We start from the raw sequence: 21364 nt of genomic DNA, 5'->3' as shown, positions 1-21364 counted from the left end.
TATCATCTTTTTTCTCACTAATATGACTTTCCATGCCTTCTTTTTGGTAAGCCATAAAGAGAGTTCGACTACAAGCACCATCTGAATCCTCTTTCACCTTCTGCTTAAGACCCTGCGGGCCTTTGGAGTTAAGGGGGTGCAGTGATGAGTTTTTGTGTCTTGTGGGGTCTCATATTCATGTGGATTTCGCTATCGCTGGATTGAGGTTTATTGCATGTGCTATTTCTGTCTACTCCCTCTTCTGTATGGCCCCAGTAAAGGAAGAAAGGGTTGGTAGAATAATTCCACATCTGTTACCCCTAAAATTTCTCAAATGCGAGTCCCTTTACTCATTAATTCAAGCTTTTGGGTTGGATATTTACATGGTATTTGAACAAGTCTTAATTCTACCTTTTTTTCTATTATGTCTTATTCTACTTTGGATGCGGTTCCATCTTTCTTACACATGAGGGAATGTTCCACCACACAAATGCATGCACGTGAAAGTTTGCTAGTATATATATAATGGAAATGACTATTTGAAGCTGTGTCAAAGGTTCAAACTAAAACCAAGCCCTTCAACAGTTTGACCTTTGGTTCGTTTTAAAAACTATGCTTATTACAAGGCTTTTGGTATCACATGGATTAGCAACTATGAGATTTACTAAATATAACTTAGAACATCACACTATAAAGGTGATGAATTCCTTAATTTCCTTGTAATATCATATCATTCTTTATAAACATATTTTCTGACTCCAGGGATGTGAATATTCATAAAATAATCATCCCAATCTATGGATCTAGGATCAAAATAGAACATATTTGCCTCTGCATGATTCTCTTTCATTGCCATTCTCAACTTTTGTGTGTTTAGATCATCAAAGCTGCAATGTAAAAGCAAGGTTAAGGTTAATAAATATTTTGGATAAATTTGTTCCATTCCTTTTCTATTTTGAATTATACTAAATTAATTGGAAAAGGAGAATACATACACTCCTTTAAAGAACAAGAATGGTTTGTAAAGTTTCACTAGTCGCATCATGTAGCCCATCTTTTGATTTTGATTATCACATTCGCGCTGGAAATATCGGCAAAATACTATATTTACCAATTGAAACACCTAAGAACAAAGGAGAAAAATCATATCAGATGTAATTATTTCATAACGGCTAGCTTTTAAGGATGAGTTCTACCCAAGTCCCTGATACTTGGTTGAAACTGATTAATTACCTTCAATGGTAGCAAATAGCGTATAGAAACGAATTTGTAGAAGGTATCCATGGTGGTGAATACTGGAATCTTGTGAACCTTAACTGGTCTTCCACTTTTATCCATTAATGGACTCTTAAGGAAGTAACGGTATGCATAGTCTTGAAGCTTGTTAAAATCATTAGGGTTTCTTATAGAGGATCCAATTTGATAAATAAACTCTCCATCTTGATTCGTATGAGTAACCATGGCCACAATAATAGAATTCACCACCATATCACCCGGAATCTGTATGGATCCAATATGAATGAAGTTACTATGAACCATTTTTTGTAATGAAAAATGCAACTTGAACATAGATATACATACATACATATATACATATATACATACACACATACATCTACGGGTAATGAGAATGAGAAAATAATCATTAGATGCAAAGAGGCACATAAACACAAGGATTGATCAAGGCTAGCCCATAGCTTAGATAGTTAGGCCTGTTTTATTCTATAAATTTGTGCACATCAAAAGTGATGGAGTCCAAGATCTAAGTTTGGGTTCTAGAGTTTCCCGTCCAGCAATGTCAATTGCGCTCTTTCAATAAAGCAAGCTTTCCATTGAAGTAGCCAAGGGTTCACTTCCACTCACTATTTAAGGATCTAATGCTACTGGGGGACTAGGATAAGAGACCAACATCAATTGCTAACATGGGACCAAATCCACATGGGGAGGGGGCTCTCAAAGAAAAGGTGAAGGATGTTTTCTAGGGCATTTCCACAAAGACAAAAGGGGGGAGGGGGATTGAGATGTCTTTGGATAAGCAAGGTATGGGTAGGAAGGGAATGGTTAGAGCATGCCAACCAATAAAGTTATGCTTGAGAATGTAATTGTTAAACCAAAGAAAAGAGTTCCATGGGATCTTGGGGGCTCGAGTGTGGATAAGGTTCCAAGCCGACGTGGAGGAGAAGAACCTATTTGAGGATTCCTTCCAAGAGCAAAATCCACCATTTAAGTGCCTCTCTTTCTTCTATGGAATATAAGCATATGTGGAAGGAGGTGAATCAATTGGCAGATTACATTGCTTCCTTACCTATGGACGAGTAAATCAATTGGCAGATTATATAACTGTGGGAGGGAGGAAGAGTAAAAGTTTTCTAAATTGGTTCAAATTTACCTAAGATCCTCGGTCCAACCTGGGATTAATGGTTCTTTGTAAGTGCTTCTTATATGGTTGGCCGTACGATCACAAGAGGTAGATTTTCTCTTAACTGCCCAAGAAGCATCTCACCCATAGCCTTTGTGAATACGCATGTGTTTGGCCACCCATACATTCTTGCCCTGGTTGAGTTCATGGATAAATAAGAGATTATTGAGAGAGAGAGAGAAAAGAAACAAGATTTAACCTTTCTAGTCCCAAATCTTTCATGGCAAGTGTTTGTGTTTTTTGAGTTGCTTCTTGGGCTTCAAGTTGATTCAATCTTTCTTGTATCACTTTCATCTCTTGTTCTATATCTAATCCTGTGGTTCCATTGAGTGTTTCCCCCATAAGAAATGGATTTTCCGGTATGAGTCCTTCCTTCTCTCCGGCAACATAAGCTGATCAATGAAACATTTATTGTTCAAATAAGAATAACAACATAAAAATGCAGAAAACAAAGTTGGAACTCACTAGTGGATACATGGAGAAGCATCTTTAACTTAACACATTGCTTTGCAAAGTCCAACACATGCTTGGCTCCTAATGTATTGGTTCTCAATGCATAATCACATCTGCAACAAAACTAGTAATGATTAAGATGTTACTAGATGACGACGTCTTCGTTGGCCCACTCTAGGCAGAGAGACTGGCTCCACTCTGACCTTCTTGTCAAGTAGCCCTTTTACTCCCACCTAGGTCGCCCCTCTCAAATTGTCAACTGTAGAAGATGGGGTCAATGAAAACACCAATGTTACAAGACTTTAGGAGAGCTCAGCCCAAAAGCTAACTTGACAGGAGTGAGAGCCCAAAGTCTTATAAGCACAGATCAAGTCACCAAGGCAACCGATGTAGGACTAAAGAGTGTAACATTTACCTTATATCAAAGTCGGTCGTCGCAGCGGAATTGAAAACTATGTCGATTTCTCTCCACATTTCTTCTCTCAAACTGGAGTCTATCACTCCTAAATTCTCACAACTGATGTCTCCAGCAACCGGAATTATCTTTTCCGATATATATGAATCTAAACCGGCACCATATTTATCCTTTAAAACCCTAAACACTTCCTTCCCAATCACCTACAAATCATAAACACTTAGTGATCATGAGTGAAAACAACAAAAAGAAGCAAGAACATGACTTGGGTACCTCATCATGGAGCCTTTGTTTAGCTGAATTGGTATCTGCTGCTCTGAGAAGAAGGAAGAGTCTCTTCACATTAGGTTGAACTCTAAGCACTTTCTCAACAAACACTGCATCAGAACAAACAGAGATTAATGAGAGATCAATGTAAGAAAATTTGGAAGAAGGAGATGGAGATTCCTTGAAAGTCTAATATGAGACATTACATTTTGCAAGAAAACCTGTAGAACCAGTGACTAAGATGGTCTTTTGATCAAGATATTCCACAATACCACTTAATTCCATTAGAAAAGGAAAAGAAAAGAGAGGGAAAAAAGTGGGAGTTCCAGGGAAAGTGGCAATTATTATCAGGTAGATCAAATTTTCAGTTCACAAATACACTTAATCCGATAATGACACTTCAAACCTTGAACCTAATAACCACTGACCCATAAAATGAAGTAGCTAGTTGGTTGGTCCTTCTTCAGAAGGAAGGTAGTTAATGCATGTTATATGCATGCATGGTTTTTGAAATAGAGGTGTCAATCTGTTGGTCCGGTCGGTTTCACTCAGGCTTAATTGGTTCCCACCTGCATTTTTTAGTTAATCGGACCTCATAGGTTAGATATAGCCACGTTTATGTAGTCGGAGTCAAGTTAATCGGGTTATAATCGATTTTTAAACGGATTAATTGGACAATAAATAAACTGCAAATTAACCACGCCCAGATCTTTATCCTCTCAAGTGTTGACTGCCCAGTGCACCTCACATGTGCATCCGACAGTGCACTAGCTCAGTCTCATATGGCCACCGTCGAAAAGAATCTTTGCTGCTGGTCCTTTAGGATTGAAGGCTGAACATCTCATGGCTAATTCCCTTTATGATCGACTTGGTTAATTCCCTGGTCAGTAGCCCTTCATTCCCATAGCCATAGATTTAACTCATTCTACTCTGTTCCTTACCCTCGATGATTACTAGAGACTGTTGCAAGGATTGGTTGTGTTCTTATTTGCGACGGAAGTTTTGAGTCTTATGACCCCTGCTCGTCAGTAGTGTCTGTGGATCATAGTTTTGTAAGGAATTCACAAGAGTCAGAGGTTCGGGGATTACTTCACGGGCTTTCAAAGGGCAAAGGGGTTAGGACAGGCAAGATTAATAATATGGATGGATTGCGAGCAAGTGATTTCGTCGCTGCAACAGGGAAAAAGTGAAGGATGGCCTTGGGATATGTTTTATCTAGTGTGTTTAATCTTCTATTAGATGTGCTATATAATTAAATCATTTTGTAATGTAATTATAATCAAGCAAGGAAGGGATGAGGTTTCTATTGACCATAAATGGGGAAAAAATCCTCTGCAGTACCTTTAATCTGATGGTGCACTGTAGTGCGGGCTTGAGAGCTCAACACGTGGAAGATGTGACATCCAATGGTACTGAGCTCAAGAAGAAAGAAAAAGAAAAAATAAAAAACTGCCTTGCATCAAACTCGCACCGTTGGATGTCGCATCATCCACGTGTCAAGCTCTCAAGGCCGCACTGTACTCCCAGATGCCCGCACTACAAAGGATTTTAATCCCATAAATGGGCGGTTAAAGCTAGAAAGGGAGGATTAAGGGAAACAATTTTCGATAATATCGTCAAATTTTTTTATTTTAGTTTAGTTTTTATTTTCATCCAAAAAAAAAAAAAAAAAAAACTTATCCACGTTGCCCATCTCAAAAATAATCGCAGCCTCAGACCTTTCTTTGGCCCCAATAGCCGCTGGCAGATCAGGCCCTTGAATCTAATCAAATTGTATAAAAAAACAGTTCAGGGAAAAAAACGCTACCTGATCATTTGGCCAACGTGGCTCCTGCACCTAGACAGGACCGTGCTGCCTTCATAAAAAGGCAAAAATCCTGCATAGATCGATGCTTAAGCATGCACTCCCATTGGCCGACACACGTGTGCAGGCTCTAGAAGTCCAGGCAGCAATCTGTTGCCCAAAAAATTCTGATACATTTTGTGGTGGAAATTCTGTATGCCTCTGGTCAATTGATACTAGTCATTTGATCTATCATAAGCCAAGGCTACATCTATGTCTCTTCCATTGTGGCTACCTAACAACTGTTATTAGAATCTTGTTGCCACTTCCATTAGCATATGTAAAGGTTCTGGTTAGTACCCCAAAAAAACAATGTAAAGGGCCTGATTTATCTAATTAGTCCTTTCCTAAAATACTAATTCAGCTCCATCTATTTAATGGTTAGTATGTCAAATCATCAGTCCACTTGTAAAAATAGTCATAAACCCGAAAATCATTCTTGCACTCCATCAACCCGAATCCTTTTTCGAATATTCAAGTGGCTGGAATCTAACACAAATAATGTTAATGGCTTCCAACACTTTGGCTATAACTTGGCTATAACTTCTTTCAGCAACACTCAGATTAAGTGTACATATTCATGTCATTAATGAGTTATGGATCAACTTTCAGTCCAAATAAATGATAACAATGCTTTTCAAGAAACAGGGGCCAAAACTTAAACATGTTCCACTAAACTCTCTCTAAAATTGTTGAGAGAAGACAACATAGTTAATGGAATTTTCTGCTGGTAATTGACATTAATTGAGATCCATTGCAAAATGATTAAGACATAGTTAATGGAGATCATGTATGATAAGGCCTAGAGGAAGTACAGGCTTCTATTATGCAGAGGAATATGTCTTGAACAAATATGATAAAATCTTTTTGTAGTCTCCGATTTGAACACCAGTGTTGGGATCAATAAGATAAGGCACCTACAAAACAAAGTGATCCATGATTATGGTCTATGCCAGAACTAATTCATGACTATGCTTAGCATGGTGCATGTATGTGTCTCAGATAATTAAGAGCAATTCATGCATCACTTGTGTCAGATATGCATATTATTCACCATTTACCAATTTTTTGTTTGGATAGGGGAAGGACCTCATAGGTTACTGGTGCTAGGGGCAAAGTTACACAAATGGTACTTGATCCCAGGTCTTGGTTACAAGCAAAGAATTTATTACCAAAAGAGAAAAAGTTGCATCTTCCATAACCTTTCCACCAAGACAAAAAGATTCATTTGAAAGGAATAAAAGATTACCTCTTTCAAGCCAAACCTCTCGAAGAGTAATTCAGAATTAGATGATCCTTCTCCCACATTTTGGAGGACGTAAGGAAGTTCCAACTCACAAAGTGCTTCACGTACAATTCGTGCATACTAAAAAAGGGGGAAAAAGAAAAGAAAAGAAAATGAATAAATAAGTTGTTATACTAAAACTGTATTTCTTAAGTAAATTATCTTCAGAGGCATGTGACAAGTGTTTAGAAAGAAACCAATCAAGCTGTCAATTGTACTTTGCTTCTTGTCCGCTATATGTAAGATATAGTATGATTTATCACATAAATGAGATCTTCTATGCTGAGATAACTTCTTTTTTTTTTAATGTCTGCACATTCAGTTTCCTTGCTATAGATAATACATGTTGAAAAAGGTGAACCCCAAAAGACAGGAATCTTGTACTCTGCATCATTTGGTAATAGAGAAGAATATAATCACTTTTTTCACCAATAATATACTCAATAATGGAAGAAAAATAATTTTCCTCCATCTGTTTCCAGAAAAAACACATCAGAGGAAAGTTTTCAGATATTTTACCTCAAAGTTTTCCTTGTACGTGGTCTTTTACATGGGAAAAAATGGATCCTTTATACAACAACAACATAGCCTTATCACAACTAAATGGCGTCGACTACATGGATCCTTGCTCTCCAATTGGCTCTATTCAAGTCATACAAGATATGAGACCTAAGCTATGCATATCTTTCTTCATCACTTCACTTAAGAGTTATTTTAGGTCTTCCCCTGGCTCTTCTAATTCCTTCAATCTGAATCAAATCACTCCTCCAAACTGGAGCATCCCAAGGTCTCCATTGAACATGGCCATGCCACCTCAAATGACTCTCCCGTAGCTTATCATGTATTGGAGCTACTCCCAACTCAGCTCTAATATGGTCATTCCTTACTTTACCTAATTTTGCCACACATCCATTTCAACATCTTCATCTTCTCTACACTTAATTTATCTATATGACGCTTCGTCACTGCCCAACATTTTGCACGATACATCATAGCCAGTCGTATGACAGTTCTATAAAATTTTCCTTTAAGCTTTAAAGGAATACACTGATCACACAACACTTTGGATGCACCTCTCCACTTCATCCATCCTATTTTAATTCGGCAACATCATCCTCTATATTGCCTTCTTTATTTATGATAGAGCCCAAATAACTCAAATAATCACTTCGAGGAATTCCCCTTTTACCAATATTGACCATCTCCTTAAACGTCATAATGTGGCTAAAGTTACACATCATATACTCCGTCTTTGTTCTACTCTTCTACTTAAGACCTTTTGATTCTAAGGTTGATCTCCATAACTCCAACTTGGCATCAATCCATGCATTTGTCTCATCCACCAATACAATATCATCAACAGAAACATACACCAAGGAACCTCATCTGTATGTCTTTAGTTAAACCATCCATGATAAGCAAACAAATAAGGGCTTAAGGCTGATCCTTGATGTAGTCCAACAGTAATTAGGAACTCACTACCTTGACCCCCCCGCAGCTCTTACACTAGTTACCACACCATCATTCATATCTTTAATTATGTCCACATATTTGCATGACACCCTTCTCTTCTCTAGTATTTGCCAGATTAGCTCTCTAGGGACTCTGTCGTAGACTTTTTCTAGGTAAACAAAGACCATATGAATATCCTTCTTTTCCTCTCTATACCTCTCCATGAGTCTCCTAAGTAAGAATATAGCTTCCATCATGAATCATCCTGGCATAAAGCCATTGGTTGTTCGAAATAGTAGTTTCCTTTCTCAGGTGGGTTTCAATAACCTTCTCCCATAACTTCATCGTATGACTCATTAGTTTTATGCCCCTTTAGTTGGTTTTGTAAATCAAGACTACAATGCTTCTCCTCCATTCATCTGACATTTTCTTTGTGCTCATAATCTTGTTGAACAGCTTAGTTAGCCAGGCTAAACCACAGATTCCTAAGCTCTTCCACACTTTTATTGGGACACCGTCTGGGCCTGGTGCCTTGCCTATTTTCATCTTTTTTAAAGTTTCTTTTACTTCAGATACCCTAATTTTCCATATATATCTACTTAATAGCTCGAGCTTTTCGGATAAGCTATACAAAGTTGACCACTCTATCCTGAAATTACCACTTATGAGGCTATCATGTTCCGAAGATCTTTGATTGTACAGGAACTCAGGAAGAACTATTGAGAACTGTATCGCACTGAACTTCAGTTGTATTAGTTAGCACTCTGATTATCAAGCTTGCATTGAATAAAATTCAGAAGTGGCCACCTTTAGTGTGCCAATCCTAAAGCTATAACAGATCCCATTCCCAGTCCTCTGGAAAATTTAAATGGCCTGGATTCACCAGAAAAAGTAAGGTCACTGATGACAGCAAGAACAAGACCCTTCTAATGGCCAAGTTACATAAATCTTCCCTCTGGAAGTTCGCAAAATGCAGAGATGAAGGTCTAAGAGGTCGAAGAAAGGATGGCTATCATGATTAAACTAACTTCTTTTTTTCTTTTTCTTTTTTTTTTTGGGGGAGGGGGGGTGGGGAGGGAAGGGGGGAGTATAATTAAACTAACCTGTACACAATATGTTTAGGTACAAGAACTGATGCAACGTTAGGATCAAATAAAGACTATCATTTATAACTAATAAATACTAGGTGATTCTTTATGTTTCTTTTTTTATATTTGAAAAAATATTAATGTCACCAACAATTCGAATTTCTCTTGAATCATAAGTCATTTGTAGGCTAAGTGAAGTACCCATCAAAACCATGCCAATGTCAAAATCTTTGCTTATTATATATGGCAGGAAAAATACTTCTCTGAAGCTTTAAAGATGAAGAGGTTGCATCCATCACTAGAAATAGGATCATAGCTTACTGGATTGTTTTCATAGGAGAAGAGTTCCAACTTTTTGGGTGGAGGATCTTTTCTGGCTTTTTCCCAGAGCATCATCCCTCTACCTGCTCGTAGAAACGTGGGAATCCATCCTGTTAACAATGTGCTACACCCATCCAAAAAGAATTATCATCAGATCTCAGAAAAGCGAAATTGATAAATTATATCCCTTCAATAAAGGGTCCATACACCAACAAAGAAACATCAAAAGAAAAAATGGGAGTTATAATTTGGAAATGGAAAAGCAAATGCGTGGTAGTTAAGGGCTTAATCCCCTTTTTCACAATAGATCTTAACTTTTTCCCTATAAGAAACCTTACACAACTTGAAAGGAAATAAGGAATACAATTTCAATTTACTCATAATTTTATTCAAAAGTTTATGAAATTAGAATGAGCTTGTATTGAACCTATGTTAGTTCAAGGCCTATCTAACACAGCACAAAAATAATGGATATAATAGCATGTTAACAGATAGTTCTTAGTTTTTCCAACCCAAGAAAATGAGTAAATAACAATAAAATGGATAACATGACTCCCAGTTGTCTCTAAAACATTATTGACTGGTGTTGCAAATTCACTGCATGTGGCTGATCAATGCATAAGAATTGACCCCTATGCCACACAAACTTTTAGGTAGGAAGCCTTTTATTTCAATGACACATCTATATCTCAAGAAGCTTGTCAAATATGCGATAAAGTTAGAAATACATTACCTTTCTAAGAGCCCAAAAGAGGGATTGCTTCCACTACCATACTGATGGAATAAGTATTTCACAATCTCACCTACAAGTATAAAATGAATTTTCTCTTTTAGACAACATTTATAGTCTTATTATTCCAACAATGATACCGGATCGTATAAGAAAAACAAATATCAATTTCAATAAGACTAATTTACTCAGACAAAATATTAATTCAAATATCTACTCCACCTTCCTTCTCAACTTAATTTAGAATATCGCCCATCAATGGACAGATGCTTGTTTCTAAAATTAGAAACTGGGTCCCATAGTACTGAAAATAAATCCTCAAATACACAAATTTCTGGTCTCAGATATTGCTTCCCAAACTAAGGCACTTATAATTAAGGAAATGTATCATTCTTAATCTTCTTAATCTGTAGAACTCCTATAAACTCAGACCTTTTCCTTCTAATTCCAAGTAATCTCTTGTGCGGCAAGGTGGGGTAATGAAATGAGACATGGGAGGCTTGTTATCTTGGTGCTCAAATATCCTATTCTCGGTAACAGCCCCCGATCAGTTCCCTGAGTTTGAAAATATTTGGCCTCAAATTGATGAATTTTTCTCTTTCTTCTCTTTAGAAATGAAATTTGTTGTAGAATTACCATCTAGATGTTAATCGAGGTTTCATTCTGTTTCAAGGACTGACTAGTTTTTCTTTAACTGCCTGAACCACATTTATAATGGAATTTTATTGCTAAAAAGAGAAAAGTGAAAAGTCCCTAATATCGTACAAGGCCTATCCCAAAGCAAGGATGTACAAAATTATCAAAAGAACAGAAACATCATCTCTATTAGCTTTACTAAATATAAAGCCCCCTAACCTTTGGATAAAACATATAATAGCATCCTAAACCTTGGAACAAGCAAAAGCCCACCATAAAGCTTTACCTTTCCACCAATGTGGACACGGAGGATTCCTGCTTCACACCTTTGACAAGTTAAGTTGGGCTATTTCTCTAAACATTGAAGCTCAACAACTAACCAAGTTCACTCAACCATTAGGCAGAAGATCTAGAAGCTCAAAGCTTCACCAAAAGGACATATCTTTTTCTGGAAGGCTCTTAGGAATGGTCTTCCAGTCAAAGAGCTCCTAAATTTGATCCAACTCTTCTACATTGGATCAAGTGATATGATGTGCCCTTTCTGCTCGTGCTGAGGAGACAACTTGGAAGCTATTCTTTGATTGTCAGGTTTTTAAAAGCTTTTGGGATTCACCATAGGATCTTAGTGTTACATCACTCTTTTTTTTTTTTTCTGTAGCTATCTTCAATGACTGGGATCTGAATAACAACGAAGCTATTTTACTTCTGTCCAGCATTGCAATAGGCTCTACCTTATCTAGGATTGGTGAAACCGAGTTTATTTTAAAAAAGAAGTTTTCAAACCACAGGCTCCAATATATCTTTTTTACCTTTATGTACAATCAAGTATTTTTAAAAAATTTACCAGACACTCAAGACATGAAAGGGGTCAAAAGTCAAACGTTAGCACTCATAAGGAAAGCATCCCACTCGCCACTGATTTTGTAAACCACCTATGCCAAACAAATGATGAAAGCTGGATTCTAATATCAGATGGGGCCCTCAGCCCTCTTAACTGCCATTTGGATGGTGAGGGTTAGGATGGGTTCTATAGGATAACAATGGTTTATCTGTGGCTGCAGAATTGCCCAACATACAGGGAAAGGAGGATTTCTGCAGCAGCTCAAGCTCAAGGCTCTTAAACATGGCGTCTGGAAGGTGAAGGAGGTGAAGATAACCAAGCTAAAGGTGCTGACAGATGCCGAAGAACCGGTGGAGTATCTCAATCAGGATGTCTATGGCAACTGGCCAAGGCAGATCTTCTATATCTTTATTACTGTTAAGAATCTGTTGTTGTCATGTAACTCATACTGTATCCTCCCCCATCGTTTTTTTCTTCTTTTTTTTTGGGATAAAGATTATGTACTATGTAGGCCATTTTCTATATGTGTCTGCTAAAGAAAGAGTCTTGGATCAGGAAGATGCCCACAATTTAAGCACTTGTAGGTAGTTCTGGTCTGTACTGTTGCTTACTTATAATAATATGCTCCTTAGTCCTTTCAACAAATTTTTTTTACAGCTTCATTAACCACTTGAGAAGAAACAGCATAGTTTTGAACATTGAATCATTTCTGAACAGACAACGGTTTTCACAGCTCCAAGGCATACATGCACGCACACAGACACACACCCCAAAAAGGAAGAAGCAAACATTCAGGAAATGACCCCTAGAAAACAAATGATCAATAGTAAAAATGCTGTCTTTATAGGCTGCCAACTTAAAAAGAAGAAGGAAAAAAAACGCATTTTTGCAGGATAGATTTTCGCCCAAACTAAGAAATTAAGGAAAATTAGACTGAACCAGTAAACATTTCCCTCCTCAAAATCTAGAATTGACCTAACGGTATAACCTCAGCTTCCCCACATGTATGGCTTCAAAACCCACTTCTCCACCTGTAACTTATTGTCCATATTCAGGCAATCTTGAAGGCCTGAACTACACTCAAAAACCAGTTTGTGCTATGCATAAATAAAGGGCGTACCCAGTGCACGAGGCTCCCGCCACTGCAAGGTCTGGGGAGGATCATAATGTACGCAGCCTTACCCCCGCTTCACGGAGAGTGTTACCAGTGACCACTTGGTCACAATGGAGCAACCTTACCGTTGCACCAAGGTCCACCCTCTTCTGCTACGCATAAATAAACCTCAAATCCTAGCATGACTAGACTCCATCTCAAAATGTAAGTTCCTCATTTAGGTAAGCCTTTAAAAAGAACCTAAAATCCCTCCCTGCAGTTCTATGACCTCCTTAACATAACTTGACAATCCTTAATACAATTTAGCACATTTTGATCCTGAGACCTCTAGAAACCTAACCTGATTCTTCCATAATCCAGAAAGAATTGCCATTATTCTCCAACCATCTGGATGTAGAATCAATATTGATGATATATACTTAAAAGAGAAGGGGGGAGGGGCAGGGAGGGGGCGAAGGGAGCTGAAATCTTGATAACAGGAAACTTGAACATGAGATGATAAAGAAGGATCATACAGAATGTAACTCAAGAGAAGAAAAAAACATACCAACTCCATGCATCATGCAGTATAATCACTTACCACTTTCATACATTGAAAGACCAGTATTAGGGTCGACAAGGAAAGGGAACCTGCATGAAATCTTCTGTAAGCTTACAATGTCCAAAAGAAATGAGCAACATAACACCAGAGCAAGCTTTTACATTAACTTTGATCTTCAGACTGGATTTCTACATGACAGATATTTGCAATTAAATTAACAGATTAACTCCAGTAGGCTTGAGTGACTCATCAGACATCGTATATCTTCGCCGAATATTTTCACTATACGTCACCACTTCCATAGTTGCTGAAGAACTGGTTAGTAATGCATATCTAACAAATTTTCTAATTTTTCAATACATTTTACACCATTTGACCAAAGTATAACCTTCTGATACAACAGTATAACACTTCCGTTTTCTATGTGACCACCACTCTTTTTTTTTTATTTCTGAATTCTGTAACTATGCAGACCATTAAAAGATTTTATATCAGGCAAAAGGTTTCTGGTCTCACAGGTCCAGGAAAATTTCTTGGTCTTGTATACTAATCTGTGCCATGTGGAAAGGTGATGTAGCGAACCTAAGCATTGGATATTTAGGGGAAAGTTTAGATAGGCCAAGTGTCAAATTTCAGACCCAATTTCAACTACATATCCCCTTTATGTAATGGCATATTCTCCCATGTAAGTCCATGCACCATTTTGGTAGTCCCAAATTTTTCAATGCTTTATTTTGCCACTTGGCAAACTCCATCTAGGCTGAAACTTGACATGTGAGCTGCGGACCTTGGGATCTGCCTCTCCAAAAAATTTCAGCCCTTGCCACATGGCAAATATAGGTGCACAAGGACTAAGAATTTTTCAACATCCGCTAGACCAGAAACCACACACGCTTTGTACGATTAACAAAATATTGGTGCTACCAATTTTGTTTTTTAATCTATATGAAAGCATAATGTATTAAAACTAATGCAGACCAGAAATGGATAAGAGATCCCCATCATAATAATAGGTTAGATTGGCCTCAAGCCAATAGTATAATAGATCATTAATATATCAAAGGAATCAATAAATGCCTCACAGATTATAGTAAATGAAAATGCTACGTACTGCTCCTTGCCACCAAATGTTTTAACCATTTCCCTATGTCTTAAAGAACCTTTTGGGCAAGGATAGACCTGCAAAATTAAGCAAACAAAGTCAATCAGAACTTTTAAAAAAAAATTAATGAAAAACATACATCGTAAGAAAGAAACAGCAAAAAAGCCTTGTGTCAGCCTACAATTTCAAAGAGCCCCCAAAAGTAAACAAGGAAAGCTGCAAACTGATCCACTAAGCAAAAAGGAAGGAGACAGAAAAAGAATACAAACTACAATCACTTCTGCACAAACCCTCAAAAGCTACACTAACTCAACACCACATGCATTCCTCATTATAACACCCCACCATCCAGTCACAGCCCCTTGCCTCCTTACCCCTCTGCCCAACCCCATTCAAACACTACAGTTTAAAAAGGGATCATATTAAGGGGGCCATGTCCTTTCAACCACCTTTCCTCAGCCTTCCATTGAAGGCAATGCAGAACCTGTCCGCCCCCCCCCCCCTTTCTGGAACAAAAAATGATATATCATAATTTCCCATCTCCTAAGATCTGAATAAGGTATATTCAACTGCCCTTGGCCCAGGAATCCGCCTGACATCTCAGCGGTGGGGTTGGATACCCGCATCCAATCGAAGTTCCATTTGAGTGCCCCCCTAACATAAAGGAGACCTTGGTTAGATCTAGTAAATAAGCCCTTTCCTGGTCCTTATACGGCACCTACAGCTTTTTTGAACAATTAAGTGGCTATTCATCTCCTCGATGAAGCTTTCTCCCCTGTCACTTACTAATTTAAATAACATGCTTAATCCTATTTCACATTCTGCATTCTTTCAGGTCCATCTCTATCTTCCTCGACAATATCTATTGTTCATAGTCCTCATGTTTGACATTTATATGCAAACAACAGAGTAGCTTTGGCCACATGGGCATCTCTATAGGCAAAACACAAGAAAGATTGGACATAAACAAGGAAAGCAAAACCCTAGACACTATTGTTCCTTTAAAACAAAAACAGGTGAAATTGTATCCAGATGGATCTAAACCTTTTTGAAATTTCTGTTAAGTATCTCAAAATCAAACAAGGAGAGGAAGTCATATTCTGTAAAGATGGGCTTTCAGGCAAGGAAGTCCAGCCTTTATGATCTATGAATATGGCGAAATAGGCTTTTTTGTTTAATAAATGATAACCCCCCCCCCCCCTTTTTTTATTGGTTTCGTGCAGGTTCTTGTTCAACCAGTGTTTTTTTTTCCCCCAACTAGAGTAATATTCCACAACTTCTTGTTCATGATTTAGATTTCCATAGCCTTAAACTTTATCCCCTGATTTTATAGTCTAGGTTTTATTCCACTCTAGTGATATACTTCACATAACTTTGCATTTTATGTTTTATCAGATAGCTCAGTTCAGCCCTCTGTGACCTTAATCAACATCCTTGCACTCTTTATCAATGATATGTTTCAGCATTAGCAGGCATAGTCAACAGACCAATGTTCCTCACTCCTCCATTGTACATTATCACAACCATATTAATTTAGAAAAGAAAATATTGGACCTAATATCATCCTCAACCCCAGCCTCATAGCTAATCAGATGAAACTTGCTTCAGCCTATTTTCGGCCTGATCGTACCCTATTTGAAACTTAACTGTTACATGCTGAAATCCAGAAATCTTAATCAGAAACTTTTTATGTTTGTTTTGGATTCCTTTCACCTATGTTATATATGTTTGGGTGTGGATAACCAGAAGAGACATGTACCAAGGAGAGGACTTATCAAACTTAAGTTCCCCAAACATGATACAATACAGAGAACAGTGCCAAATATGTACCTTAAAGCTGGATCCTAGCCAGAGAGTGTTCTTACAAGTGGAATACCAAGTGAAGGTTTTTTTTTTTTTTTTTTTTTTTGGGGGGGGGGGTGTTGGGGAAGAGGGTATCGACATGTAAAGAGTTTAATGACATCTGGGCAGGTGAACTCAGGATTTTTCAGGGAACAGATACCAACAAAGCTCAAAATCTAGGCAAACATATTTGTTACTGGTTGGCCTTTTGTGTAGCTCTTTTAGCAGCAGTTGAGTCTTGAATACTATAGAGAGGCTCAACATGTCTCTCTGTCTTTGATTAAATTAAATTTTCCTAAAACGGACAAAGAAAAGTTCAAAGGAACCAAGAATCATTTCTGACATACCCAGCTCTCACCTCCACAGAGAGATCCAGCTCGGTCAATGCCTCTCGAACTCTCCTGCAAAAAGGGCATGCCTCTGTTGGAAAATAACATTTAGAACATCCCACTTGTGAACCATTGAAATACCTAAAGCAGAAAAAAGAAGAAGAAAAAAAAAAGTCTTCAAGATCAAAAAACAAAATAACAAGATACGTGAATAAGGTTCTAAATTTAATGAAAGCTGTAAGCCAGTTTTTTGTGATTCTGTTAATTTTCTGTAATTGATTAAGTTAATTTTTCAGTTTACGGCAAAATGTAATGATGTCTTTATATTGTGCACCAGAGACAATGTTGAATATTGAATAGTATGTTGCCTTGGCAATACCACTGTCCTTATTTTTCTTATACATCTTTTTTCCTTCGTTAATTTTCCGTTTCTGCTGACCAAGTTAGTTTATGATGGCCAACGAAGATGTGTAAAATAGGGTCTGTAGGATCAAAGGCACAAACTTTGGTACAAGCATCATATAACAAGTATTCCCAATAATCAAATTGTTCATTGAATCATTGCCTTCAGTATTTATTATGCATCTACAGTCCTTGCAGTGATACACATGGCTTGCAATTATTCATGGTCATTGTCATCGAAATACCACAGGAGTCCATAAGAGCAATAAGAACTTACCAAACTCAAAGAGTTGTAAACGCATCGGAGAATCTTCTGTAGTTATCTGTTGGCTGCCTACACTGCTAGATAGGGGTCTTGATCCCCATGGATATCTTGCCAAGGTAGATAAGGATGATGTTGCCACCTATTATTAGGAGTAATGTAAGCATCAGGGAAAATTAGAGGGGGCAGATGGGGAGTATTCTAAAAATGGGAGACTTCCAAATATACACAGGATGTAAAAAAAATTTATAAATGCATACAAATATATATCCTACCCAAATCGACTTTAACAAAACCTCCTCCAGATAACTAATGCAATTAGAAGATAATGTGTGAGAGAAAACAAGTTTTTTTTTTTTTTTGGTGAAGAAAACAAGTTAAAATTGAATGATAAATCAATAAAAATGGCAACAGAAAAATTACTAGAACTTAAATTGAACTTAGAAAGAAAGAAAAAAAAAAAACTCACAAACTCTAGTCTGTCCTCAAAATTATTATATTAATACCAAAAAAGCAGTTGAAAAGTCATTTACAACTATCCCATTAACAAATTGACACCAAACATCTCAAAATAAAAAATAAAGAATAATATTAATCAACTCAGACATTTATATACATACATATTATATATATATATATATATATATATATATATATATATATATATATATATATATATGTCTTATTCGGAAGAATTCTAAATTTCACATAACAAACTCCTAGTCAAGAGGGACCAGAAGATTCTTTGGCAAAGATGTTACCTCTAGAAAGTTGTTTCGCTCTTGAGAGGGATCTCCACCCTGGCAGAAGAACAGGAAAATCAAATTAAATAAAAGAAAGAGGCAGAAGGAAAAACAAAAAAAAAACATCATAACCTTGAAGAGAAAATTTACTGTGTCTGAAACAACTTTTAAAGATTTCAAATAGTAATAAATAATATTATGGATCCTCTACACCATTAATACTCTCTGTCAAAATTTGCATCCAAAAATGTAAAAGGAAGCATGTCCAGCAGCATATAAAGGAAGACAATTACGATGCTCCATTTCTGTTACATGGCACATCAAGTGACCCAAACCGGACCATTGAATGTGAAGAGGACAGCATGTATGCATCACATGTCAAATTTGAGATCCTAGTCCAAAAGTATAGTCCACCATGTATTGCACCTCTTCCCTTCTATTTTCAATGGCCCAAAATTGTTCAATTTTTAGTGGTTTATAACCATTTTTCCTTATTCGCATTGAAATGTGGCAAAATCCAATTGGGCTCAAACTTGGCACACCAGCACAGGAAACTGGTGCCTACCTTTCATTAGAATTAGGGCCGCACCTGTCCTGCCATGTGGCAGATAATGGCAATGAGTACTGAAACGGGATAAAGTCCCAGTTGAACAGCTACTGTGCACCCCAAAAGAAAATGAATAGTAATATCCAGGCAGCCATAAATTTGTAATTCATCAATTAACATAAAGGAGACGAGGCAAACCAAATTCAGTAAAAATAAGACACAAGTAAAGGAAAACTATGAAAGAAAATGACTTTAGCATTTGAGATTGAAAGTAACCAAAAACCTCAAACTAAATTTTTATATTTTGATATTGAAGGTAAATCTAATATTTAAAATACTTTCGTGTCTTCGTTATGATTCAAGAGCTCAATTGATTACTTGAAAACTCAACATTTGACTTCTCAATATTTAAGACGAAATAATGAAACACATGATGTAGAACCCTAAAAAGACCCCAGGGTGCTTAATACATACTAACTATAGACAACTGAATTTTGTTAATTATTTTCTAGAAACTGGTCAACCAATTAATACTGTCTAAATGTTACATACTCAACTAAACTCAACGAAGCCTTATCCCAACTAAATGGGATCAGGTACAGGAGTCCAATGTTGCCATTGCAGTCTATATTTTGTAGATGTGTGCTATACTTAACAGCAATGTTAGGAGGACTTTGGGGTCAGCTATCTAGCAGACCCCCCAGTTGGAATGGGCTACATGATATTCCCTATTTCATTTCCTCTTTTCAATGAGGCACAATCAAATTTGGAGATCCAGACAAGTGGTAATAATGGTAATCATAGAAAGCGTAAGAACATATCACAGAAAAGATGAACTATTATTCATTCAGTCATAGCTAATGCTGTAATTCGTCTGTAAATAAACAAATAGTGGTCACAATCACCCATTTTCGGAATGCATGATAGAATCAAAGGCACATACTACGATAGCAACGGAGTCAAGAAATGTACACTGAAGAACCTGAGCAGGGGACATAGAAGAGACAAGAAGCTGGTTGATGGGTTCCCACCATTATCAGAGACTCCAATACTCTCCTTGGAGCTTCCGGTAGTTGGGTCAATATCTGCTTCTGAATCAACGGATTTTGCACGAAATCTCTTTTCGCAGGGAACCCATTTCCCGTTTCTCAAGAATCTTGAAGACCCATTTGAGGAATTCTTCGCCAATACTGAAACATGAAGATTTCCCAGTGAAATTTTCTTGTTCTTGACGGGACTTTGACGTGGTGGTTCTGAGTAATGGAAGTGCCGAGAACAGTTAACGGATAACATGATGGAGTTGCTGAGGCAGTGAGGCATGCGCAATTTTGCCCCCTACAGTTTAATTCAACGAGGATGTGTATCAAAACGTTTATATTCCAGATTAGTATTTCTTAGAAACACTTTTTACACTGTTTTGGGTTTCTGGTTTCTGTAAGTTTGAAATAGAAACACTTTTTACACTTTTTTGTGTTTCTGAAAAGTTGAAATTTTTTTTTTTTTTCTTGGGGTGATAAAGGGCAAGAGGAGCACGAGGTTTCGGATTACTCTTTTTTTTTTTTTTGGTAAAAGAGGAATTTAATTAGAAACAAAGGAGTGCAAGCCGAGGCTTCACCATTACTTCGAGATACTTTTGTACAGTAAAATATCATATGCTAAAATTTAAAAAAGAAAAGAAACTTCTATCATTCAAAAAAGGAGAAATACATATGGACTGCACATCTACAGAAGTATATCTTTTGATGGTGGTGCATTGGAGATCGTGGGGTGGTGGTGGTTGAGAGTCATTATTAATTATTATGTTGGGTCTTTTTTGTTGCCTTTTTTTATTTTTGTTGAAAAAAAAAAATCTACAACTTACATGAACAGATCCGACGTTACATATATGTTTTGTTTCAAATGTATTTTCAAAAATAAATAAATAAATAAAACGACAAAAGTACTTTTATTTATTTATTTTTAAACGTTACCATACAGACCCTGAGTGATTGGGGGCTGACGGTGATCTGGGACGCATTGGCTATACGACCATAAGTGTGACCAACAATCATTTAGAAACACAGATGGATTGGATTTTTTTTCATTTTTTAAGGGAGAGTTATCTGAACAAGCAGCATATGGAAGACTTGACTCTTTGGAGAAAATAAAAAGAGGGGGGGAGGGGCATGGTTATAAGAATTGCTATAAAAAACTAAACTTGACAAAGATCTAAATGCTATAAAAAAAAATGAACATAACAAAGATCTAAATGCACGAACACATCGAGTAAATCTCACAATAGCAACTCATGACTATCTATAACACACAAGTGGTGTGTTCCTCCAAAGGAATACAACATTAGATCACAATCAAGTTGAGCAAGTCAATTCCAAATTCTTACACCGTGACAAAAAAATATGTCCAAAGTCCTATTGAGTGATTTGACTCAACCATTTTACACAAAAAAAGGCTTACCATAGTGTTTTCAATATTATTCTCAACAAAGTCAACATATTCTTGGAGCTATGTATATTCAATTGATATAGGGAGTCATAGCTTAAGAAACCCTTATTAGTAGGGATCAGGATCGTCTCGAGAGAGTAGGAAAACACCCAAGGTGTTGCCAGTCATTGGACTGTACCACACACATCCCTAGGTGTGCGGCACAACTCAACTGTTGGATGCCCCCTGGCAACACCCTGGGCGCACGCCTCCCTGGAGACTAGCTAAATTTTATTAGCAATTGCTCCAGTTTGTAGTTCAATTTCAGGATT

The 21364-nt window shown here is 37.1% G+C and overlaps 1 protein-coding gene and 1 pseudogene across 1 annotated transcript; both read right to left on the bottom strand.

Annotated features, from left to right (window-relative positions):
* Positions 1 to 543: 543 nt before the first annotated feature.
* LOC122656393 lies at positions 544 to 3859 on the bottom strand (annotated as a pseudogene).
* Positions 3860 to 6096: 2237 nt separating this feature from the next.
* On the bottom strand, positions 6097 to 19916 carry LOC122656388. The gene is made up of 10 exons (XM_043850880.1): positions 19584 to 19916; positions 18083 to 18121; positions 17337 to 17463; positions 16687 to 16748; positions 14496 to 14563; positions 13424 to 13473; positions 10256 to 10325; positions 9523 to 9646; positions 6626 to 6742; positions 6097 to 6293 (listed from the first exon to the last, which is right to left on the bottom strand). Exons 1-10 carry the CDS (start codon positions 19902 to 19904, stop codon positions 6201 to 6203), a joined length of 1071 nt encoding a protein of 356 aa, XP_043706815.1. The 5' UTR covers positions 19905 to 19916; the 3' UTR covers positions 6097 to 6200.
* Between the last annotated feature and the right edge of the window lie 1448 nt (positions 19917 to 21364).

This window comes from Telopea speciosissima, chromosome 3 (genome assembly GCF_018873765.1).
Source record: "Telopea speciosissima isolate NSW1024214 ecotype Mountain lineage chromosome 3, Tspe_v1, whole genome shotgun sequence".
Lineage (NCBI taxonomy): Eukaryota > Viridiplantae > Streptophyta > Magnoliopsida > Proteales > Proteaceae > Telopea > Telopea speciosissima.
The sequence above is the reverse complement of the archived record's forward strand: the minus strand, read 5'-3'. Positions and strand labels throughout refer to the sequence as shown.

Coding starts and splice junctions, on each gene's coding strand:
- LOC122656388 (XM_043850880.1), bottom strand. CDS start 19,904: ATGTTATCCGTTAACTGTTCTCGGCACTTCCATTACTCAGAACCACCA. Junction 10,326..13,423: donor TCTTTCAATGTATGAAAGTG/GTAAGTGATTAT, acceptor TTATACTTGTAG/GTGAGATTGTGAAATACTTA. Junction 6,743..9,522: donor TCTCCTATGAAAACAATCCA/GTAAGCTATGAT, acceptor CCCCTTTTTTAG/TATGCACGAATTGTACGTGA.